The sequence below is a fragment of the Chelonia mydas genome, chromosome 1 (assembly GCF_015237465.2).
Source record: "Chelonia mydas isolate rCheMyd1 chromosome 1, rCheMyd1.pri.v2, whole genome shotgun sequence".
Lineage (NCBI taxonomy): Eukaryota > Metazoa > Chordata > Testudines > Cheloniidae > Chelonia > Chelonia mydas.
The window spans coordinates 239,348,974-239,369,048 of record NC_057849.1 but is presented as its reverse complement, the minus strand read 5'-3'; the positions used below and the strand labels follow the sequence as shown (position 1 = coordinate 239,369,048).

Sequence of the window (20,075 nt, the reverse complement as noted above, 5' to 3'; positions counted from 1 at the left end):
ACACTCAATGTGTTTGTTGCCCGGGGAAGCTCACATTCCTCAGAAATGTGCCCTTTGTAACAAACTGGGGGTGGGGACACAGAAATAGAGACCTGAGGCTGAAACTCATTTTGATGGAAAAGTTATTAAGACCAGCCTCCGACCCAGGGCAGGAAACCTCTTCCTGGCATAAGTCATAATCTCTACTAAGGTCTCCAAAAACCAAAAAAATCACAAAAAACCATCCTCTTCGCCTCATAGAGAACAGAAAACAGTCCCCGACCAAATCACTCTCATCAGTGCCAGCAGCACCGCGGCTCAACACTTATGACGCTCTGGGCACTTCTGGCACTGCTCACGTGGCGGCTGCTGCTGGAACCTAGTGCTCCAGTGTGGAGTCTAAGGGCTCTAAGCTGCCCGTCTCCACCACTACACCGTCGACAATGCTAAAGGAGTCTGCACCGACAACCGCTTCGATTACAATGCCACAGCTAATGCTGCAAGTGCAACAGCGCCAACACAGACTGCACCAGCTCCGCACGCTGCACTTCCAATACAGTCGGCACCTCACTCTTTGGCACTGGAGCTCTTGGTGCCACACCACTTTCTGCATCAGACGGATCTGTTCTCCTTGACTCAGTGGCAGCGAAAGCATCACTTCCACGAGACAGATTCAACATGATAAAGACATTCATATCCACAGTGAGGACAAGCCCACAGATTACAGCCCACACATGCCTCCAACTTCTGGGCCACATGGCAGCATGCACATTTGTGGTGAAACACGCATGGTTGCATATGTCCTGCCTGCAAGGATGGTTAGAAACTGTCTACAGACCAAACAAACGTATTAAACAGATGATTAATGATGCCTCCCAAAGTCAAGGAATCAATAACCTGCTGGACTCAACCACACAACGTGTTCTCGGGGATCCCATTTACACAGGATTCTCCATCACAGATGATAACAATGGATGCCTCCCTCATAGGGTGGGGAGCACACCTGCAACATCACACAATTCAGGGGTTATGGTCCACAGCCAAGACAAGGCTACTCATAAACCTGCTAGAATTCCATGCTGTCCACAATGCCTGCCTCCACTTCCTACCGTTCACAAGGAACCAGAACAGAAGAGTAATGACCGACAACATTGCTTGCATGTTCTACATAAACAGGCAAGGGGGAGCCCGATCACACTCATTATGCACCAATAACAAATGTAATTTTGTACTGGTGCTCAACAGAAGTCATGGATTCTCTTTCCTTAGGTGTATAACTTTCCCTTTCCACCCTGTTCTACTGAGATCAAAGACATTTCTTCACCAGAGGAAAGATGCTACCATGTGTTGTTTCTATAGGGGAGAAAATGTTGCAGGGGGACGAGAGAGAGCGAGGTCTACTGTCTTCTGCCTGCGTGGGAGACTAAGGATTCTGTTGCCATCTGCCATTTCCTTCCCTAAGTAGGGAACTTAAGCTTATACTACCACATGCCCCATGCAGGGTGGAGCTTTTCAAAATTTTTCCATTAGAACAGAAATACTGTACTCTACTCCTCTAGCGTTGTTAGGAATTTTCTGATGAAACAGAGTTTTGTCTAAAAATGCCAATTTGTTGAACCTGAAATGTTCTGCACAAATGAACATTCAATGAACCAGGCAGTGTTCCAGCAGAAACCTGCCTGCTTTCCTACCAGCTCACCTGCTGGGCTGCTGGAGACCCCAGGGTTCTAGGGTCTGTGACTCCAAGGTAGACCCACCTCATGGACTGTCCTGGTGCCAGGAAGCTCAGGGCATCTAGGATCGGCAGCTCCAGTGTGCAGACAGACTGGGACCTGGACTTTTCAGGTTCCATAGTTCTGGGGCAGCTGTGTCACACAGATTGCCTCTGAGTTGGGAATCCTTTGGCTTCTAGGGTCCCCGGCTCAGCGGTAGCCCTTCTACGTGGAGGGCTTCTAGACTCCTGGTTGCATGACTCCAAGAGCATGGTGAGTCAGCTACTCCAAGAGTCAGGCAGCCCAGGGAGCCAGCTGGCCCAGGAATAATCCATATGGAGGGGCTTCCCAGAGTTGTGGCCCCTCAAAGCCCTGGCACCTGCTATCTGGCAGTTTCATTGCTGGTATTCAGTGGTGGGCAGCAGTGAAACTGGCAAGAATCATGTTAATTTCAGAGTCCCAGGAAGCAGGTTTCATTTTGGAAACACCATATGTTGGTGTTTCTGAAATCCCCTTTTTTTAAAATTTCCAGTTTGCAATTTTTAAAATTTTTTTTTTTTGCTCTGCATTAAATTGAACCCTAATTTTGAAACACTGAAATTTCCTGTGAACCAGAAGTTCTGCATTTAGGCCAGATCTAGATGCCTCTAAGTGGGTCTCTGTTGAAATAAATTACTCCTGAGAGGAGAAGGTGACATGATTCCTCAAATCCAAGGATATCAAGGTAGTGGGAGAGTTGCTTCCTCATTGCATTATTGAGTTAGGCTTCATTCCCTGGAGTCTCTTCAGCACCCAGAAATGGCTTTAGGAAGTAGGTCAAGATTAGATTTATAATGGAAAGCAAGCTTTAGTCTTAAATATCAAAAGTCTTCCTACTCTTGCTCATTACTGCTAGTGGGGGTATCCAAAGCATGATTATCATATGGTCACAAGAAGATGCTTGGTCAGCTCTAACAAATTATTTCAAATGTAGAGAAAATGACCTTTGTAGTAACATACTGCATGCCCTTCAATTGCTAGTAGTCTAGAAGGAAGTTTACATCTTAACTTTCATAAATTTTGAATCCCCAAATGTATGATAAAATCATTATCACAGTATTGATGTCTGAAGGGAGCAGGAGGTCTCTTACCTTGAATCCACTATGAAGAACAGCCATTTTGCTAGTTTTCTGTCTTATTGTTTGACCTTAATTAATATATGACAGGATTTTGCCCTTTACCAGCCTCCAGATGTCTCTTTTCTAGTACCTTCACAAACATTCATACAGATGTTTAACTGCCAACCCAAGCTGCATTTCATGCAAATATTTATCTACTACTGTTTGGGTAAAAGAAACAAAGGGAGCTAGCCCATTTGGGCCTGCTTATCTTCTCCATAAATTCTAAGGCATGAGTTGCCCAGGTATCTGTCTTATTTTACAACACAGATACTGCTAAACTGTTCTTTTCTGTTCACTGGGAACTTGGAATTTATATACTTAATTTCACCATTTGTGCCCTGATTAATCTTTTTAACAAGTTAAAAACAAACCTTTTCCCAAATCAGCCTGTGACTCAGCTGTGGACTCTGATACTATGCCAGAGTGCCTCCCAGATTTTTGACAGATAAAACCATGGCTTTACTTCCATTACCTAAACCAGAACACCAAATTTCTGCCAACTGCTTACATAAATGCTGGTTTAAAAAAATTGATATCCCATAAGAAAACACACATGTATGCATTGTTTAAAATTTGGAAGACTGCAGAGGTTTACTTGCTCTGTGGAGGTAATAAGTAATGTACCTGAATGTTTTGGGAAGATTTTTAAATCTATTTTGTGTGTCCCTTCAAGCCTCTTCTTAGTATCACAAGTAAGAGGCAGCTTAGGTTTCAGTGAGTTCTGCTTGACTGGAATAAGAAGAGTCCAGAGGTTGAGAACTGAGGGGAAATCTGGACTCAGACTAGTTTCTCTTTGTCCATCTGTTCTGTCTTTCTCCTCATCATTTCCAGATGTTTAAAAATACTTCTTCAAAATTTTGATATAACTCTTCCTTTCTTCTTCTCCACCCTTCCCAACCATCAAACCCTGCTTGTCCTTCCTATTGTCAGCCTGCTGCCTTTTATGATACTATGGGGATTTTATAAATCTTTTGACTTCCCTGATTCCTCTAAAGTCCTCTGGCTGCAAGTAAATCAGTAAAAAGAAAAGGAGTACTTGTGGCACCTTAGAGACTAACCAGTTTATTTGAGCATGAGCTTTCGTGAGCTACAGCTCACTTCATCGGATGCATAGCATATCGTGGAAACTGCAGAAGACATATACACACAGAGACCATGAAACAAAACTTCCTCCCACCCCACTCTCCTGCTGGTAACAGCTTATCTAAAGTGATCATCAAGTAGAGCCATTTCCAGCACAAATCCAGGTTTTCTCACCCCTTCCCCCCCACACACACACATACAACTCACTCTCTTTGAAACCTCTCTTTATAATGCGCATGATAATCAAGGTGGGTCATTTCCAGCACTAATCCAGGTTTTCTCACCCCCCCGCCCCCCCCCCCCACACCCCCCTCCAAAAACCACACACACAAACTCACTCTCCTGCTGGCAATAGCTCATCTTACAATGTGCACAGCAATAATCCAAGTTTAACCAGAACGTCTTGGGGGGGGTTTGTAGGAAAAAAACAAGGGGAGATAGGCTACCTTGCATAATGACTTAGCCACTGCCAGTCTCTATTCAAGCCCAAATTAATAGTATCCAATTTGCAAATGAATTCCAATTCAGCAGTTTCTCGCTGGAGTCTGGATTTGAAGTTTTTTTGCTTTAAGATAGCGACCCTCATGTCTGTGATTGTGTGACCAGAGAGGTTGAAGTGTTCTCCGACTGGTTTATGAATGTTATAATTCTTGACATCTGATTTGTGTCCATTTATTCTTTTACGTAGAGACTGTCCAGTTTGACCAATGTACATGGCAGAGGGGCATTGCTGGCACATGATGGCATATATCACATTGGTGGATGTGCAGGTGAACGAGCCTCTGATAGTGTGGCTGATGTTGTTAGGCCCTGTGATGGTGTCCCCTGAATAGATATGTGGGCACAGTTGGCAACGGGCTTTGTTGCAAGGATAGGTTCCTGGGTTAGTGGTTCTGTTGTGTGGTATGTGGTTGTTGGTGAGTATTCGCTTCAGGTTGGGGGGCTGTCTGTAGGCAAGGACTGGCCTTTCTCCCAAGATTTGTGAGAGTGTTGTGTCATCCTTCAGGATAGGTTGTAGATCCTTAATAATGCGTTGGAGGGGTTTTAGTTGGGGGCTGAAGGTGACGGCTAGTGGCGTTCTGTTATTTTCTTTGTTAGGCCTGTCCTGTAGTAGGTGACTTCTGGGAACTCTTCTGGCTCTATCAATCTGTTTCTTCACTTCCGCAGGTGCGTATTGTAGTTGTAAGAATGCTTGATAGAGATCTTGTAGGTGTTTGTCTCTGTCTGAGGGGTTGGAGCAAATGCGGTTGTATCGCAGAGCTTGGCTGTAGACGATGGATCGTGTGGTGTGGTCAGGGTGAAAGCTGGAGGCATGTAGGTAGGCATAGCGGTCAGTAGGTTTCCGGTATAGGGTGGTGTTGATGTGACCATCGTTTATTAGCACTGTAGTGTCCAGGAAGTGGATCTCTTGTGTGGACTGGACCAGGCTGAGGTTGATGGTGGGATGGAAATTGTTGAAATCATGGTGGAATTCCTCAAGGGCTTCTTTTCCATGGTCCAGATGATGAAGATGTCATCAATATAGCGCAAGTAAAGTAGGGGCGTTAGGGGACGAGAGCTGAGGAAGCGTTGTTCTAAATCAGCCATAAAAATGTTGGCATACTGTGGGGCCATGCGGGTACCCATAGCAGTGCCGCTGATCTGAAGGTATACATTGTCCCCAAATGTAAAATAGTTATGGGTAAGGACAAAGTCACAAAGTTCAGCCACCAGGTTAGCCGTGACATTATCGGGGATAGTGTTCTTGATGGCTTGTAGTCCATCTTTGTGTGGAATGTTGGTGTAGAGGGCTTCTACATCCATAGTGGCCAGGATGGTGTTATCAGGAAGATCACCAATGGATTGTAGTTTCCTCAGGAAGTCAGTGGTGTCTCGAAGGTAGCTGGGAGTGCCGGTAGCGTAGGGCCTGAGGAGTGAGTCTACATAGCCGGACAATCCTGCTGTCAGGGTGCCAATGCCTGAGATGATGGGGCGCCCAGGATTTCCAGGTTTATGGATCTTGGGTAGTAGATAGAATATCCCAGGTCGGGGTTCCAGGGTGTGTCTGTGCGGATTTGATCTTGTGCTTTTTCAGGAAGTTTCTTGAGCAAATGCTGTAGATGCTTTTGGTAACTCTCAGTGGGATCAGAGGGTAATGGCTTGTAGAAAGTGGTGTTGGAGAGCTGCCAAGCAGCCTCTTGTTCATATTCCGACCTATTCATGATGACAACAGCACCTCCTTTGTCAAATCAGTGTAAGTTTTCTGCCCCTATCTTTTTGTTCCTTCATCCCTACTTTTTCCTCTGCTTCCGTCAGTGCTGCATGATTTGTGTCATTGCTTCACATAGGCTTACTGACCTCAGGCTGAGTAACTCATTAAGGATAAAACAGCAGAGGCAAGACTGAATGATTGATTTGATTTTTTATCCCATGTTCCAAGGACCTCCTTTTTATGCGGGTGGCTCTACAGGACAGGTGGACTGTATAACCCAGAGCTTGCTCCAGGACTATGTTATCATGTCCTTCAACCCTATGAGTGGGCTTCTAATTGATGAGAAAGGGTAATATCCTGCAGTTTGTAGGAAGAGCAGCAGATTGGGAGTAGATGAGCAAGATGGAACACTGGCTGATTAGCAGATGCTTTAGAGAAAGCTCATGTGACCAAACTGACACCTGTCCCCACTCTTTTCATGTGAAAAATGAGAGAGATCTTCTTGATAAAAATAAGTCAACACAAGCACAGTACAGAACTTGCATTTTTTTAAATCTTGCTACTTGGCATCATTACCCAAATGTTATGAAGATTAGATATGAAAAAATAACCCTAGCAGAAAAAAAAGTGTTGATATATAATAATAATAATCTGTGTTCATATACTGCATGAGGGAACCATGCAGATGGACAGGAATCTGTCTGTATACGGCATGTGAGGGATAGTGCATGGACAGGAATTTTTTCTCTGTCTGTGGACCAGACACAGGGATAGTGTGGATGGATAGGAATTTTCTGTCTGTGGACCACACACAGGGGTGGTGTGGACAGACAGGAATTTTATGTCTGTGTGTTTGTATGTTGCATATGGGGCAGTGCTGTTTTTAGCAGATGCCAGACCTTGCAATTTGCTGTACAAAGAAAATTCCTAACATTAATTTAATTTAGTGTAGCAAAACTTCTCTTGTTGCTTAGGCAGACCATTTATTGTACTTCTCTCTCCAGTAATGATCATAAAGGCTGTTGGCTCGATTAAAGTATGAAAGTGAGGCAGAGAGCGAGAAGGCGGAAATTATACCTTTTTTTTTTTTGCAGACAACTTTGAAAATTAATCTGTCAGAACTAAATCACAAGCACAAAGTTTTTAAATAATGTTGCTATCAATGCTGTTTATATCTTACAGCACAGACACACATTTATACACACACAGCTGGGCTCTGGGCTATTGCAGACAGCCTATGTTGAGATGACATTGAGCAGCTCACATCACTTTAGAATCTAGGAATTTGTGTCTATTGGCAACTTGTCCTCGCCAAGAACAGCTCATCGAGGAGGGTATACTACTCTCTACGGACTCTTTGAAGCCGCAGGCAAAGGCTATTGAAGTGCTGGGTCATATAACAACAAAAATGTGAGGCTAAAAATGTTCTGGTGAAACCTGGGGTTGGGGGCCATGTAATAGCTTACTGAAACTCACTAATGTTTAATGCCGTCTAAACGCACAAAATCTAAGGTTCCTCTCTGGCTGAGGAAAGATCCTTGTTGTTTATTAGAGAGGCACTGTCAAACTAGCATATGTTTTGAAACTTTCTAGCAAGATCAACTAATGTTGCTCTGTGTAAGGGTCTGCGAGCAATTCACATATATCGGGGTCACAACTTGCTTATAAAATTCCATTCTGAACTGAAACTTGTTCTGTAAAATCAAAGACAAGAAGAACAGTTTGTCAAAAAATGAAATGTTGATGTTAGAGCGCTGTGATGATTATTACAGTCTTGATTATCTGTGTTGTAGTCTCCATGCTTTTGCAATGCAAACTATTCTTCTCTAACACCTTTCTCCACACTGCTTCTCATTCTAACAGTACTCCTGATGTCATTAGATAATCCATAAAAAGCAAGTATGTCTTAAATCTGACTTTAAAACTACAGAGAACAGCTCTTTTCAGTACCAACCTAGGGTGAGAGTTCCAAATATAAACATGGTCATAGATTGTTTTCCTTTATTAACCATTAATATATTGCTAACTATTTTATTCATATTGAGAGTTAATGCAGACTCATAACTATAGTTACAACAAAGGTCTGTGATGACTTTACAATTTTGTAAATACTGCTTACTGCAGGAGTACACAGACAGCTGAACTGTATCTTTCAACTTCTGTCTGAGACTTTAAACTGTACTTCTCACCTTTCTCCTCAGTTGACAAAACACCCCATCTTTTGGATCCAAACTGCTTTCCCTCACTGTTTTTGTTTCTGTAATTTACTAACTCTAGAAAACCCAGATTAGGAAAACAAAATTGAAGAAAACTCCTTACACATCATTAATTTTTCTATGCTCTTTAGATCTTCTTGCCATTTGGCTTTTTGAATCCCTCACTTTTGCTTTTCCATTCTCCTAAAGAAAAGAATAGCCATTCCGACAGTAGCAGATCTTTGAAAGATCTATGGTATAGCAGATGAAATTCTTAGAGAATCAAAGTCTGATAGTCTAAAAGTAACGAAACTTGACCTGATGAGATACCATAATACTACAGTCATCAGCCTGAGACAGGAATAGAAGATGCATCTCCTGGAGTCTGTGTGACAAGTAATGGCAATTAATCCAGTGTTTTAATACCACTTGATATCTCTTATCTAAATAAACTCTTCTCGGTATTTTACCTGAAGTGGGGTTAATCTCTAGTGGACCATTTAAATAATCCAAGAAAATCCCTGACCAAAATAAACTTCAAAGTGAAGTTAAGGTTGCAAGAAAATATCAGTAATTTAGGATTGAGAATTCTTTCAAGAACTTTGTAGTCAGTTCTCATGTATTCTGCAACTATGGAGTTTCATTCTTGCAAAAAAAAAAAAAAAAAAAAAAAAAAACGTGCTCCAGAATTTCGCAGACAGGCAGAAACAATGGCTAAGAGATTAAAACTGCCCCATTCATCTTAACAGCCTAAATTTCAGAGAAAACAACCTATGTCTACACTACCGCGGTAAGTCGATCTACGCTATGCATCTCCAGCTACATGAATAACGTAGCCGGAGTCGACGTACCTTAGGTCAAGTTACCACGGGGTCTACACCGTGGGCGGTCGATGGGAGAAAATCTCCTGTCGACTTACCTTACTCGTCTCGTCGGGGGTAGAGTACAGAGAATGATTGGAGAACGATCTACAGTCGATTTGGCGGGTCTTTACTAGACCCGCTAAATAGACCACCGGTGGATCAATCTCAGAGTGTTGATCCCTGCCATAGTGTAGACCTGCCCCCAGACAACATTCTGCAGCATCTGAAAAACTGAAAATGTGGAAGTATAAAATAAATGGAATTTAATATCAAAATAACAGGGAGCTGTACTGATTACATTCATGTTCATATTTAAATCAGAAAAAAATCTCCATTTGTACCATACCTGAAACTGTTGTAGAATTTTTCCATCAGAGTGCCACAAAATCTAGAGACCTTGCAGCAGAGTCCAGCTTGTTGTTGCGTACTCTCATCTAGATTATAATTATCTTTTTTTCCTCTCTTAAGACAGGAAATTCAGAGTTATGGTTATACTTTCAAATGTTTGAGTTTCTTGTAAGTGTGGAAATCCAGTGAAGATACCCAGTTTATCTTAACTCTGTATCTCTCCCCATGAAAATGAGAAAGGCAGACTATTTTATCAATTCCTTTAAAAAAATGTCATTTTGTCAGCAACCACAAAAACAAGACTGTTTCATCCTTAATTCTAGAGTGGTTGTGCCAGTTCTGGCCTTTTTCACAATCCACAGGAGGAAAAATTACTTTGATTGGGCAAATAGCATAGAGGAGACAATAATTCCATACTCTTCACAAAGGCCTCGTGTCTTACAGCATGCTGAGAATTCGCTGTACTTCGCAGGAGGTGATCAGTACTTCATAGGATTAGGTTATATGATTTGATTTGCCAGCCAGTTATCCTAGATGTCACTAGTCAAAGTGCTAACATGTATCCATATTCAAACCTCCTGGGCCTAGATCTTGAAAAACACAGAAAAAGAACAAAAACATCACACTTAGTAAAGGAATCATGTATGTATGAAACCAGTGTTCTACCATGCACTTTTTTATACTCCAGCTTCAAAGAAACGAAGATGGGAAGATTGTATCACTCTGTGGCAGGTCTGGATTAAGGCAGTCCAATGCATTGGATGCACTATTATGTGGTGCATCTCTAGCTCCATCCGCACAGCCTTGCCCCTTCATGATGGTGATACTCCCCGCACACACACACACACTATCACCACCTGGAATAAATGTGGCAAGGAGGCTCCCTGTTCTTTCCCAGAGACGCAGGGTTGGCCTGGGATTCCGCAGCAATAGAAATAGAGGCCCTTCTTGTCTTGGGGCAGCAGGAATGGGAACAAGGGTCCCTTTTCATTGCTGAAGAGGCAGCAGTTTCAGGAGGGAGGCCCCCCCCCAGTACTTCTCCACAGCCAGGGTGCATCATCTTGAGTGGGCTGGGCTTGTGGCACTGCCCTCCTTCTGCCACACAGTCTTTTCATGGGAAATGTTGGCCTAGGCCCCCATTGAGATGCATGGGGAAGTTCACTCCTCTCAGAGCTATTGTTTAGGCCATGGGTTCTCAAACTGGGGGTTGGGACCGCTCAGGGCGTCGCAAGATTATTACATGGGGGGTCGCGAGCTGTCAGCTTCCATCCCAAACCCCGTTTTGCCTCCAACATTTATAATGGTGTTAGATACATAAAAATGTGTTTTTAATTTATAAAGGGGGTCGCATTCAGAGGCTTGCTATGTGAAAGGGGTCACCAGTACAAAAGTTTGAGAACCAGTGGTTTAGGCTGTCTAGACTCAGGAGGATGTCCCTGCATCGGTACAATCCAGGCATAATTACAAACTTTTCTTTGCAATCACATAGGCTAAAAAAAATTTTTTAATGAAAGCTGAGTGCCTAAGCCTTAATCGAGGTGTCCTCTATGGGGACAGAATTAAGGTAGTTGGTTACCTTTGCTTTCAGATGATTGAGGTTTTGGCTTCACCTCAAAGATATTTGTCCAGAAACCTTAAACTCTGCTTTGTAATATAAGTATAGCACCAACCTAATAAAATTTTATAGAAATGTTCATTTTCAGTCCTATCTTTTATTTTGTGTTTCTTTCATTTCTTTTACTCTACCAATAAATTATCCTTTTGTTTAGAAACAAAAATTGAAAATTTTAGCTTGAAGCAGTTACTGATTAGCACCTCAGAGAGAGAAACTTGAATTCCGACCAAGGGAGAAATACAGCCAGAAGCCTGCTACAGTTTGGGTTTAAGTTCTCTGACATGGCAGCTACCGTCTCCCTTCCCAGTGCCGCAAAATGGCTGGCAGGAGCCATAGCTGACATAAGGGGAGCTGTATGTTCTAAAATGTACTAAGTTTTGTTACAGCCTGGAAATAAATTAATTGCACCCTGGGATAAAGAACAGGAACACCGAAACCAATATGCTTTTGGATACAGATAGTGGTTTTTTTTTGCTCTCAGATGAGATCCCACATTGGCATGTGTCAAAACAGAATACAGAAGTTGAGTAAATTGTCAATATTAAATATCCAGAAGACATATATGAGAGGCTGTTCAGCTGAAGATATGTGGCAGTCTGGCCTCCCAGCATATTACTGAATGGCAGGTTCCTTGGAGGAACTTTGGAACAGAATCTCAGAAAATGCAGCGTCTATGGCGTTGCTATACCTAATACAAGGACGAATTTAGAGACTGTTTCCAAACTCTCACAACTTGAAACAATTTAAAGTATAACAGTTTGAACCAGATTTTGATCCAATACAAAATGTGTAATGAAGAGATTCATAAAAGAAAGTGAATTTACTAAAGACAATCAAATACCACACACCTTTCTTCTATTAAATATTACTTCTAATACTGAACTCGCAAAAGCAGGAAAGTGTTACCCGGATGTTATGAGGAAGATCCTCAGAATTTAAAATCAAATCCTAATCTTGCCAATCAGCAGCCATCCTACCAGTAAAAGGAATCAATTCCCAACTGGTGCAAAAAATAGTGGAGAGGGAACAAAGATGGGAGAGAAAAAAAGTGGTGATGAGATTTAGCTGAAACTAATCAAGGCTGGGCCAATTTAAATAAATGTGTTTTGCCTGCTTTTAGGGCACCCTATACCAAGGGACACTGGTATTGCCTTTTCTGGTAGATAATTCCATAGTAGAGTAACCTCAGTCCTATCTATGGCCTGGGATTGAGATCAGACTTGTCCTGGCCAACTGTTACTGCAAGGCAGGGGCACAGAGTGAGAGACCGTCACTCATGTATTTCAAGCCTAGATTATGAAGGCTTTTATATACTAGTTTTAAGAAGGGTAAGTGTAACCAACTGTCTCACTCTTATCATAAGGATTAAATGAGCAACTCATTCTGCTTATTGTTACCATTTATTTCAGAATTTAACCTCTCCATCAGGTTTGGAAAATGCTCTGCAGGACCTTAAATATTTTAAATGTGAGGGTGAAGCATGTAAATCAGTTCATTCAGTCCCCTGGAATCTCTGCAGTAAAATCATGAGGGGAAGTTACACAAGGCATCACACTATATTATCCCTGCAAAGAAATCATGCGTAGAAAGGTGACTCACACAGGGATCGTCTTCTGCATGTGTCTGCCCTGGTGGATACAAGTAGGGAGATCCTGGGTGCATTTGTACAGGGCATTGCTGTCTCCATGTTGAATACCTGCAGGGACACCCTGGGGGCATTAACAATGAAAGTGTCCTTATTTTCAGAGATGCTGAACGCCACACCTTCTGTTGAAGTTCACCACCTCTGAAAATCAGGCCTTTTTTTTATTAAGTCTGTGTATTATCCTTGCAATGGTGAGGAGGAGGATTTACACACGTTTTCTGCATGTCTGTGCATTCAGTGAAACCCGCAACTCTGACTAAAAGAAACGAAGTGGGAGAGCAGCCTGTAGAAGATGACTCCTTTAACTCACTGAGAGACAGGCATACTGTCTCCACCACATATCCATTTGTCACAAGTATAGTCATTATATTAAGAGTGATGTAATCTGGGTCTTTTTTAAACTTTACATTAAAGGATTAACAAAGCTTGTTTAGGCTAGTTAGAAGAGCCAGGAACTCCACTAATCAGATGTTTTACCAAAACTGAGAGAATAGTCATTGATGTTATTTTTGCTAGTATGCTCTGTAATGGGAGAATAGATTTTATGAGTACCCCCATCCTGATACAAGTCTTTTGGGAACCTCTCTGTATATCTGATAGAAATAACTTAGTGCAATATGAATATGAACCAGACTGGCTGAATGCAGACAATGTGTAGCTTTTAGAGCTTTAGTTTTTCTCTTGCTCTCCCTAGTCTCTTAAGGTCCTCTCTGGAGAGAAATTGTGGTCTGTCCCTGAAGTTGAAATTTGAGTTCAAAACCTTGCCAGGTAAAGGTGTTCTCTGGGCACTGGGCATCCTTCACAAATGTTAAAGAAAGCTATGTGTGGTCATGATACAATATAAATGTGTTTAATTTTTTTATTTATACATTTATACAAACCATACCCTAAAATGTAGTATAGAGTTAAATACAATGTGTATATAGAGCTAAATCAGTGGTTTTAGAATTGACCTGTGGAGTTCAGTGATCTAATACCTGTCAGTCACAGTATGCATCCGATGAAGTGAGCTGTAGCTCACGAAAGCTTACGTTCAAATAAATTGGTTAGTCTCTAAGGTGCCACAAGTACTCCTTTTCTTTTAGTCTTCAGGTAGTGGTAGTTCTGGCTATTTGCTCCCCTGTGTAGGACTCCTGTAGAGTTTCTAAAGTGTTTCACCACTAAGTTCCATAATACATCTCTCTACACTCTGTGCATCTGCTCCATATCAGTCTTTGTTAAGGGTTAATTTAACTGTGATAAAATCTGTAAATAGACATCAGAATTTCGAGTGTTAGTGAACACAAAAGGTGAGCAGAAGCAAACTACACAATGACCTGGAGAGTTTAAAGCAGGGAGAAATCCCATACTAATAAATGTGAAATCCTACATCAGGAGAGAGGTAATAAGTCACGCATATTTAAAAGAGGTGTCACCAAACAGCTACATCCATCATATTTTCTCCTTAATACTTTCCCATTATATGTAACCAACTGTTGTAATTTCAGTGGGAGAGATGTGGGATCTAAGTAGGGAGTTCAAAAAAGAGGCATTCCTACAGACAATATCCCGTCTAAAAAAGTAAAGTACTGAATGAAAAGATTTTAGAACCACTGGGTTAACTAAAACAACAGAACAGAGACACAGAAATTAAGAGATACAGGCAAGGAAGAAAAGAGACATTTTCAGATGAGATTTGAACTGAGAGGGAGAATCGGTGAGGAAGATGGATACTGGATGACTGTTCCAGATGTTGAGATGCAGAAGACATGGTTCTTGTAACAAAAGTGGTGAGATTGTGGGAAGGGACAGAGCGGAGGCCAGTGTTGAATAAGTGGAGGGAGTAGGGAGGGAAGTAGTGACAAAGTAGCAGATTCATGGAGGCTTTTATAAACAGAGGACAAGATGAGTTTTTGCTGCTGGTATAGCTCATCATAGAAATGGATGAAATATAATTTTAAACCAAGAGACAAACCCAATGCCCTTTCAGAGGTCATACTTCAGAGACTAACAGCTGAGAGTCTGTGGAGGCCTGTTGAAGGCTTTGACACCCCTGTCGTGTGAAAAAGGATACTATAATTGAGACTTCATTTTTTTGATGGAGAGGATCTTATTTGATGATTATTATATAGGAATATCCTCTGTTGGTTTTCTCTTTTTTTCTTAAGTGATTGGTGGTGCACGGGGAAGGAATCTCTTACCTGAGGAAGCCTGTGGTATATCAGGTAAAACATCTGGGACAACTGAGAAACCTAGCATAGTCAGTTTCTAACTCAGAAGTGCTGTTTTATATCCATTTTTAGTCTTAGCTTTGAGTGGCACATGCACACAGCAGTTACCTGCCTAAAGAAAAGTTGGTCATAAACCAAAAATTTCTGTCTATGGTGCAGCTCTTGCGTGTGCAAGTTCTGAAAGCTAGCCCTGCAGTTTCCCGCCTGAGGCATTCCCCATGCCACAGATGTGTCTGCTTCACTCATTCCCTTCCCACAGGATATAGTGGTTAGACCACTGTGTTCACAGATTTTTTACAGTGGTGTAAGAATGCTTGCCATGGGGTCTGAGCAGAGGTACGCCACAACCCCATAAGGTGAGAAAGGAAGTGACTGTAGTAGCCCAATGACATAGCAGTTAAGACTGCAGGATGTTGGAGATGGGAGGGGGGGAGTTACTCACATGTTTCCCCATAGTATAGTAAGCTGTTTTTCCTCATAAACACTTCCAGCAGCTGTAAGGCTATGTTCTAGAAATTTCCATCCTTCTGCATATTCTGTAGCTGTAGGAGAGGAACGCAGTACAGTTATTCCAGGCGGTCAGCAGACTCCTAATTAGAAGTCCCCAATTAGTTTTCAGAAGTCCACAGAAGTTTTTGGTTTCCATGCCCAATAGGCAGAGGCTTATAAAAATACTCCTTATTCTTCAGCATTATGCATGGAGTTGGGAATGGATTTTATCATTCATTGTTAGCCAAATGACTTTTCTTTGACTGACTTCTTTAACAAAAAACTTTCAGACTTGAAAAAAAAAAAAACATTTCAAATGGTATCCTACCAATAAATAGACTTTTGTTATTTCTATCTTGATATTTTTTGCTAAATTTCGAAGATATGTGTATTCCATCTCTTTAATGGCTGTCATCCAGAACTTCCAGTGAAATCATAATGCTGAATTTGTAACATCTTCATGCTACACCTTGGATATCAGAACAAGGTTAAAGCTTAACAGCAGAAGTATCAGAAAGCGAAGTTAGACTGTCAAAAATCCTTTTTGAAAACTTAAAAAAAACAAAAATAGAAATACAGAAAATGACTGACCGGGTGAACTGTTCTATATGTTACCTTCATCACAGAGGTGTTGCAAAAGTTAATTTGGGTTGGGATTTTCAAAGAAGCCTAAGGGAGTTAAGCTCCTAAATCAAATTGAAATGCAATGAGGATCTGAGTGCCTAACTCTTTTAGCTTCCTTTAAAAACCCTAGCCTTACAGTCTGTAAAATTCTCTGAACACAGTAAGTGCTGTATAATTGCTAAGTACTAGTAGTATATTTCCTACTGGATCATTGTGAAAGCCACTTGAAACCAAATCAGTAATGTGTATAATGTCTTCAGTCCCACTTCACAAGTTTTGTGAATGAGAGGCATTCTTTTCCAGTGTTTACCTCTGTATACCCTTCTTTTCCTATAATGGCACTAAGACAGTTTTTACAAGTGTTAGTGTGCATTGAAATTTGTCAACCATGTAATGCTTCTCAAATTCATTGCTTTCAATGAGTGCTGCTGTATTGAAATTCATGTTAAGTATCTCTCAGTTCCCATAATGCATTATTTCACACATGCTTCCTAGTTCATATAAATTATCTGAGAGACAGTTTTATTTATTTTATGATTTGTTATAAACAATCAAGATCAGATATTTTGAGTGTAATAGATAAGATTCTGATCTGTGCATCTACTTAAAAGGAAATCATTTTTAAAACGATTTAGTCTTAAATATAATAAAAACAACCAGAGAGAAATCTGCCATCTTGACAACTAATTAGTTATTTGTAAAGTGCTATGTAAGTGCAACTAGTATTAATATTGACTGATGAAGAGTAGGACTGATAATTCAGACCTTGTTTCCCTGAATGGAGAAAAGGGGCAGTACAATTCTGTAAGTTAAGTTGTTGGGTTTTTTTTCAAGTGCAATTTAGTGGTAACCATTGTTAAATTAACCCAAAATCTAAAATTTAGAACTTGCCTACAACAACTTTGAAAGCCCCTGCTATTCGAATGCAGTCAAATGAAATCTGAATTCTCTATCCTAAGAAGGATCATTAGAGTGGCAGCTTCTACTGAGAAACTATGCAGTTATGGAGATAGTGAATCACTGACAGGTATTTCTCCAAACAGCTCTGAACATTCATTTAATGTATATTATTATTTAGTCAGTCTTTAGTTATGTAATGTATAAAGACGTACATAAAACTGTTGTATATCTTCTCTAATGTAGGAGTCTCAAACTTTTTCATACTTTGGGGACCACATTTTAATAGAGCGCTTGTCTTAGGAACACCTCCCCTTGCATTTGCTTGTTAGGATAGTAATATTAGGTTAGTATTTAATGTATTTTTAACTGTCTCTTAAAGCAGGTCAGCAGCTGGAAACAAAGAGAGCAGGCACCATGTGATAAGCCAACTCTCCTCAGACTACCAGCAAGTGTTCCATGGATCTCAGTCTGAGAACCACTGACTAAATAAATCCCATACAAAACACTTTTACTTTTTCACTATTGCCTCAGCCTTACCTTAAGTGCAATTCAGGAAAGAGGAACATAGGAATTATCTTACTGGCCCAGACTGAGGATACATCTGCTCCAGTATCGTGTCTTTGGCAGTGGCTAGTACCAGGTCAAGGACATTTTATCCTGTCTAATCTGACTGTGGGTGATGGTATTATTGATATACATAATATAACTTTTTTAAAAATTTTACTAAACCCTGGAGCTCACTGTCATGTTGCCATGAGTTCCATATGTGATTTATGCTTTGTGTAAAAAATATAAAAAGTAATTCTTTTGATCCGTTTGTTTCCTTTTAATTTCATTGGACATACCTTGTTCTTGTATTATGAACTTGTAACTAGGAGTTCCCAACTGACTTCATGCAATTGCTATTTGATATATCTCTATTATGTTACCTCTAATTCATCTTCCCTCCAAAGTAATTATTTCTCATCTTTATAAACTCCCACATGACAAACTCTCTCTCTTAATTTTTCTTACCTTTCTTTGGATTTTTTCTATTTCTGCTATATCCTTTTTGAAAACTGAATTTGAGTGTTCAAATAGAGAGTGAACTTTTTCTGGTGCATTGGTTTATATTATGCCATTTATAATATCTTCAGTATTGATTTGTATCCCTTTATTAATATGGCTTCATAGTTTTTCTTTTTGACCAACACTTCACATTTAACAGATGTTTTCATTGAGCTGTCCACATTGATGCCTTTTTCCTTAAACAGTTTAATCAAGTACTTAATTCCCCTGTACACACATGCACAGTGCAATCCTTATTAGGTGCAACTCAGAGGATGAGAGAGTTAATTACAAAGCTAATTTAGCTGCACAGTGAAGTGAAGTAGCCTGTATGTTCAAGCTAATTTTTACTTTTGCTCTGTGGCTACACTTAATCTATAATATGTTGTGTATTTTGTACAAATAGTGTGTACTTTGAATATCAATGATTTTCATGGGCTTTGTCTAGCATGCACAGTGTAGCACACAGTGTTATAAGATATATTTCCTTGGCTATTTCCCTCTGCCTTGTAGCACTTACATTTACTTTCAACTGAGTAAATTGAATTTCTCATTTTTTTTCCATCATAGACTCAGAATCGCATGAAGTTGATGGCAGATAACTATGAGGATGATCACCTCAAATCCTCATCCCATTCCAACCAAACCAACCACAAACCCTCTCCAGACCAGGTAATACTTCTTTCCTTTTCTCTTTTAAAATGACTTTTAACTACTGGGCCTGATTATTTTTGAGTCATATGTAGCTTTTCCCAACATGCATGAAGTCTCTAGGAACAAAAACAACATTCCAGAGTGAACTTAGAAGACAGAAATGTTTGCAGCTGTTTTGCTGGCTTTCTTGAAGACCCTTGCAAGATGCACAGATGCTCCCAAGTACTGAGTTGTTTTTAGTAGGGTGAAGAGGGGACAAAGGAATGTTAATGTTTTGACTATGTCATGAAATGTAAGGTAGGAGCTGTCTCCTAGCACGTTCAGATTTCAGTAATACAAGTCACCTGTTCTGGAGTGCTTGGAGTGGTTTTATCATTCTTGCTGTAACTCATGTGAGAATAATCACCTCTAATAAGAGGGGTCTTGAACTGTTTCTCTCTGTGAATAACAGGAAATCTTGGTCAGGATCAGCTTCTTGGTCTCTGGATTGTGTATGGGCAATTACTTGCATTTCCCAGAAGGAAATCCTAACCTGTATGCCAGACGAGCACAAGTTGTGCCCTCTGAAGCTCAATGGGCCATGAACTGAAAAAAGATAAATTTACCATTTCTAAGGCATAGCAGAGCCTCATGTGTCATTTACTAAGATCAGCCATGTATTTGATATCCATCCCTTGGGTAACACAGAGACTGCCAACCTAATTACAAATTTCACATTGAAACCTCACGTGTTCCAGGTTAATTAAAACATTCAAAAACTGTAATTGCTCCCTAGACTGAGAGATGGGAATATCGAACCTTTCTCAATCCTCTGGCTGACCTGTAAGTAGCATTGATGGGTTCTAAAGGGAGCTGAATCTCATCCTGGTCTGCTGAAGAATGGGTCATTGTACCATGGCAGTTCTAAGGGGAATAAACTAGAAAATGGAGGAGCCTAAACACATACGCACACATCCCCAAAATCCCATATTTCAAAACTTCCTTTCATATCTACACCAGACTCCCTCTGAAAATAATATTGTGAAAAAATGTTGAAGATATGGTGTTCATTGCTCTAGAGGGGATAAAAGTGATGCAAACAGAGGAATGAGTATAAAATTTTCTTTCTACTTAACCACCTTCCTGAGGTTGTAAATGAAGAACCTCATGAACGAGTGGCTTGAGGCCTCCAGGACATTCTTTGCAGGTGTCAGACCTATTTTCTTTGAGAGAAGGATTATCAATATTGAAGATCAAAACAGTGGTCTCCAAATCTCAATTTCCTTGGTAGTAGAAGAGTATCTGCTATTTTACACACTGAAGTGTTGTAGTGAAATAAGGACATTTTCCAAATGTGTATATGGCACCTGACTGAAAATGA

At 40.6% G+C, this 20,075-nt stretch overlaps 1 protein-coding gene across 18 annotated transcripts in view; it reads left to right on the top strand.

Annotated features, from left to right (window-relative positions):
• The window catches only part of ERC1 (ELKS/RAB6-interacting/CAST family member 1), a 551,656-nt gene that overhangs the window by 478,291 nt on the left and 53,290 nt on the right, over window positions 1-20,075 (top strand). For 17 of the 18 annotated variants that reach the window (XM_043540362.1, XM_043540357.1, XM_037877967.2 and 14 more), the window contains one exon: window positions 18,632-18,733. In XM_043540362.1, the coding sequence (XP_043396297.1) occupies window positions 18,632-18,733 (102 nt within the window). Of the gene's footprint in view, window positions 1-18,631; window positions 18,734-18,828; window positions 19,035-20,075 lie in introns of those variants that run through there. The other variant, XM_043540340.1, reaches the window with a different exon arrangement.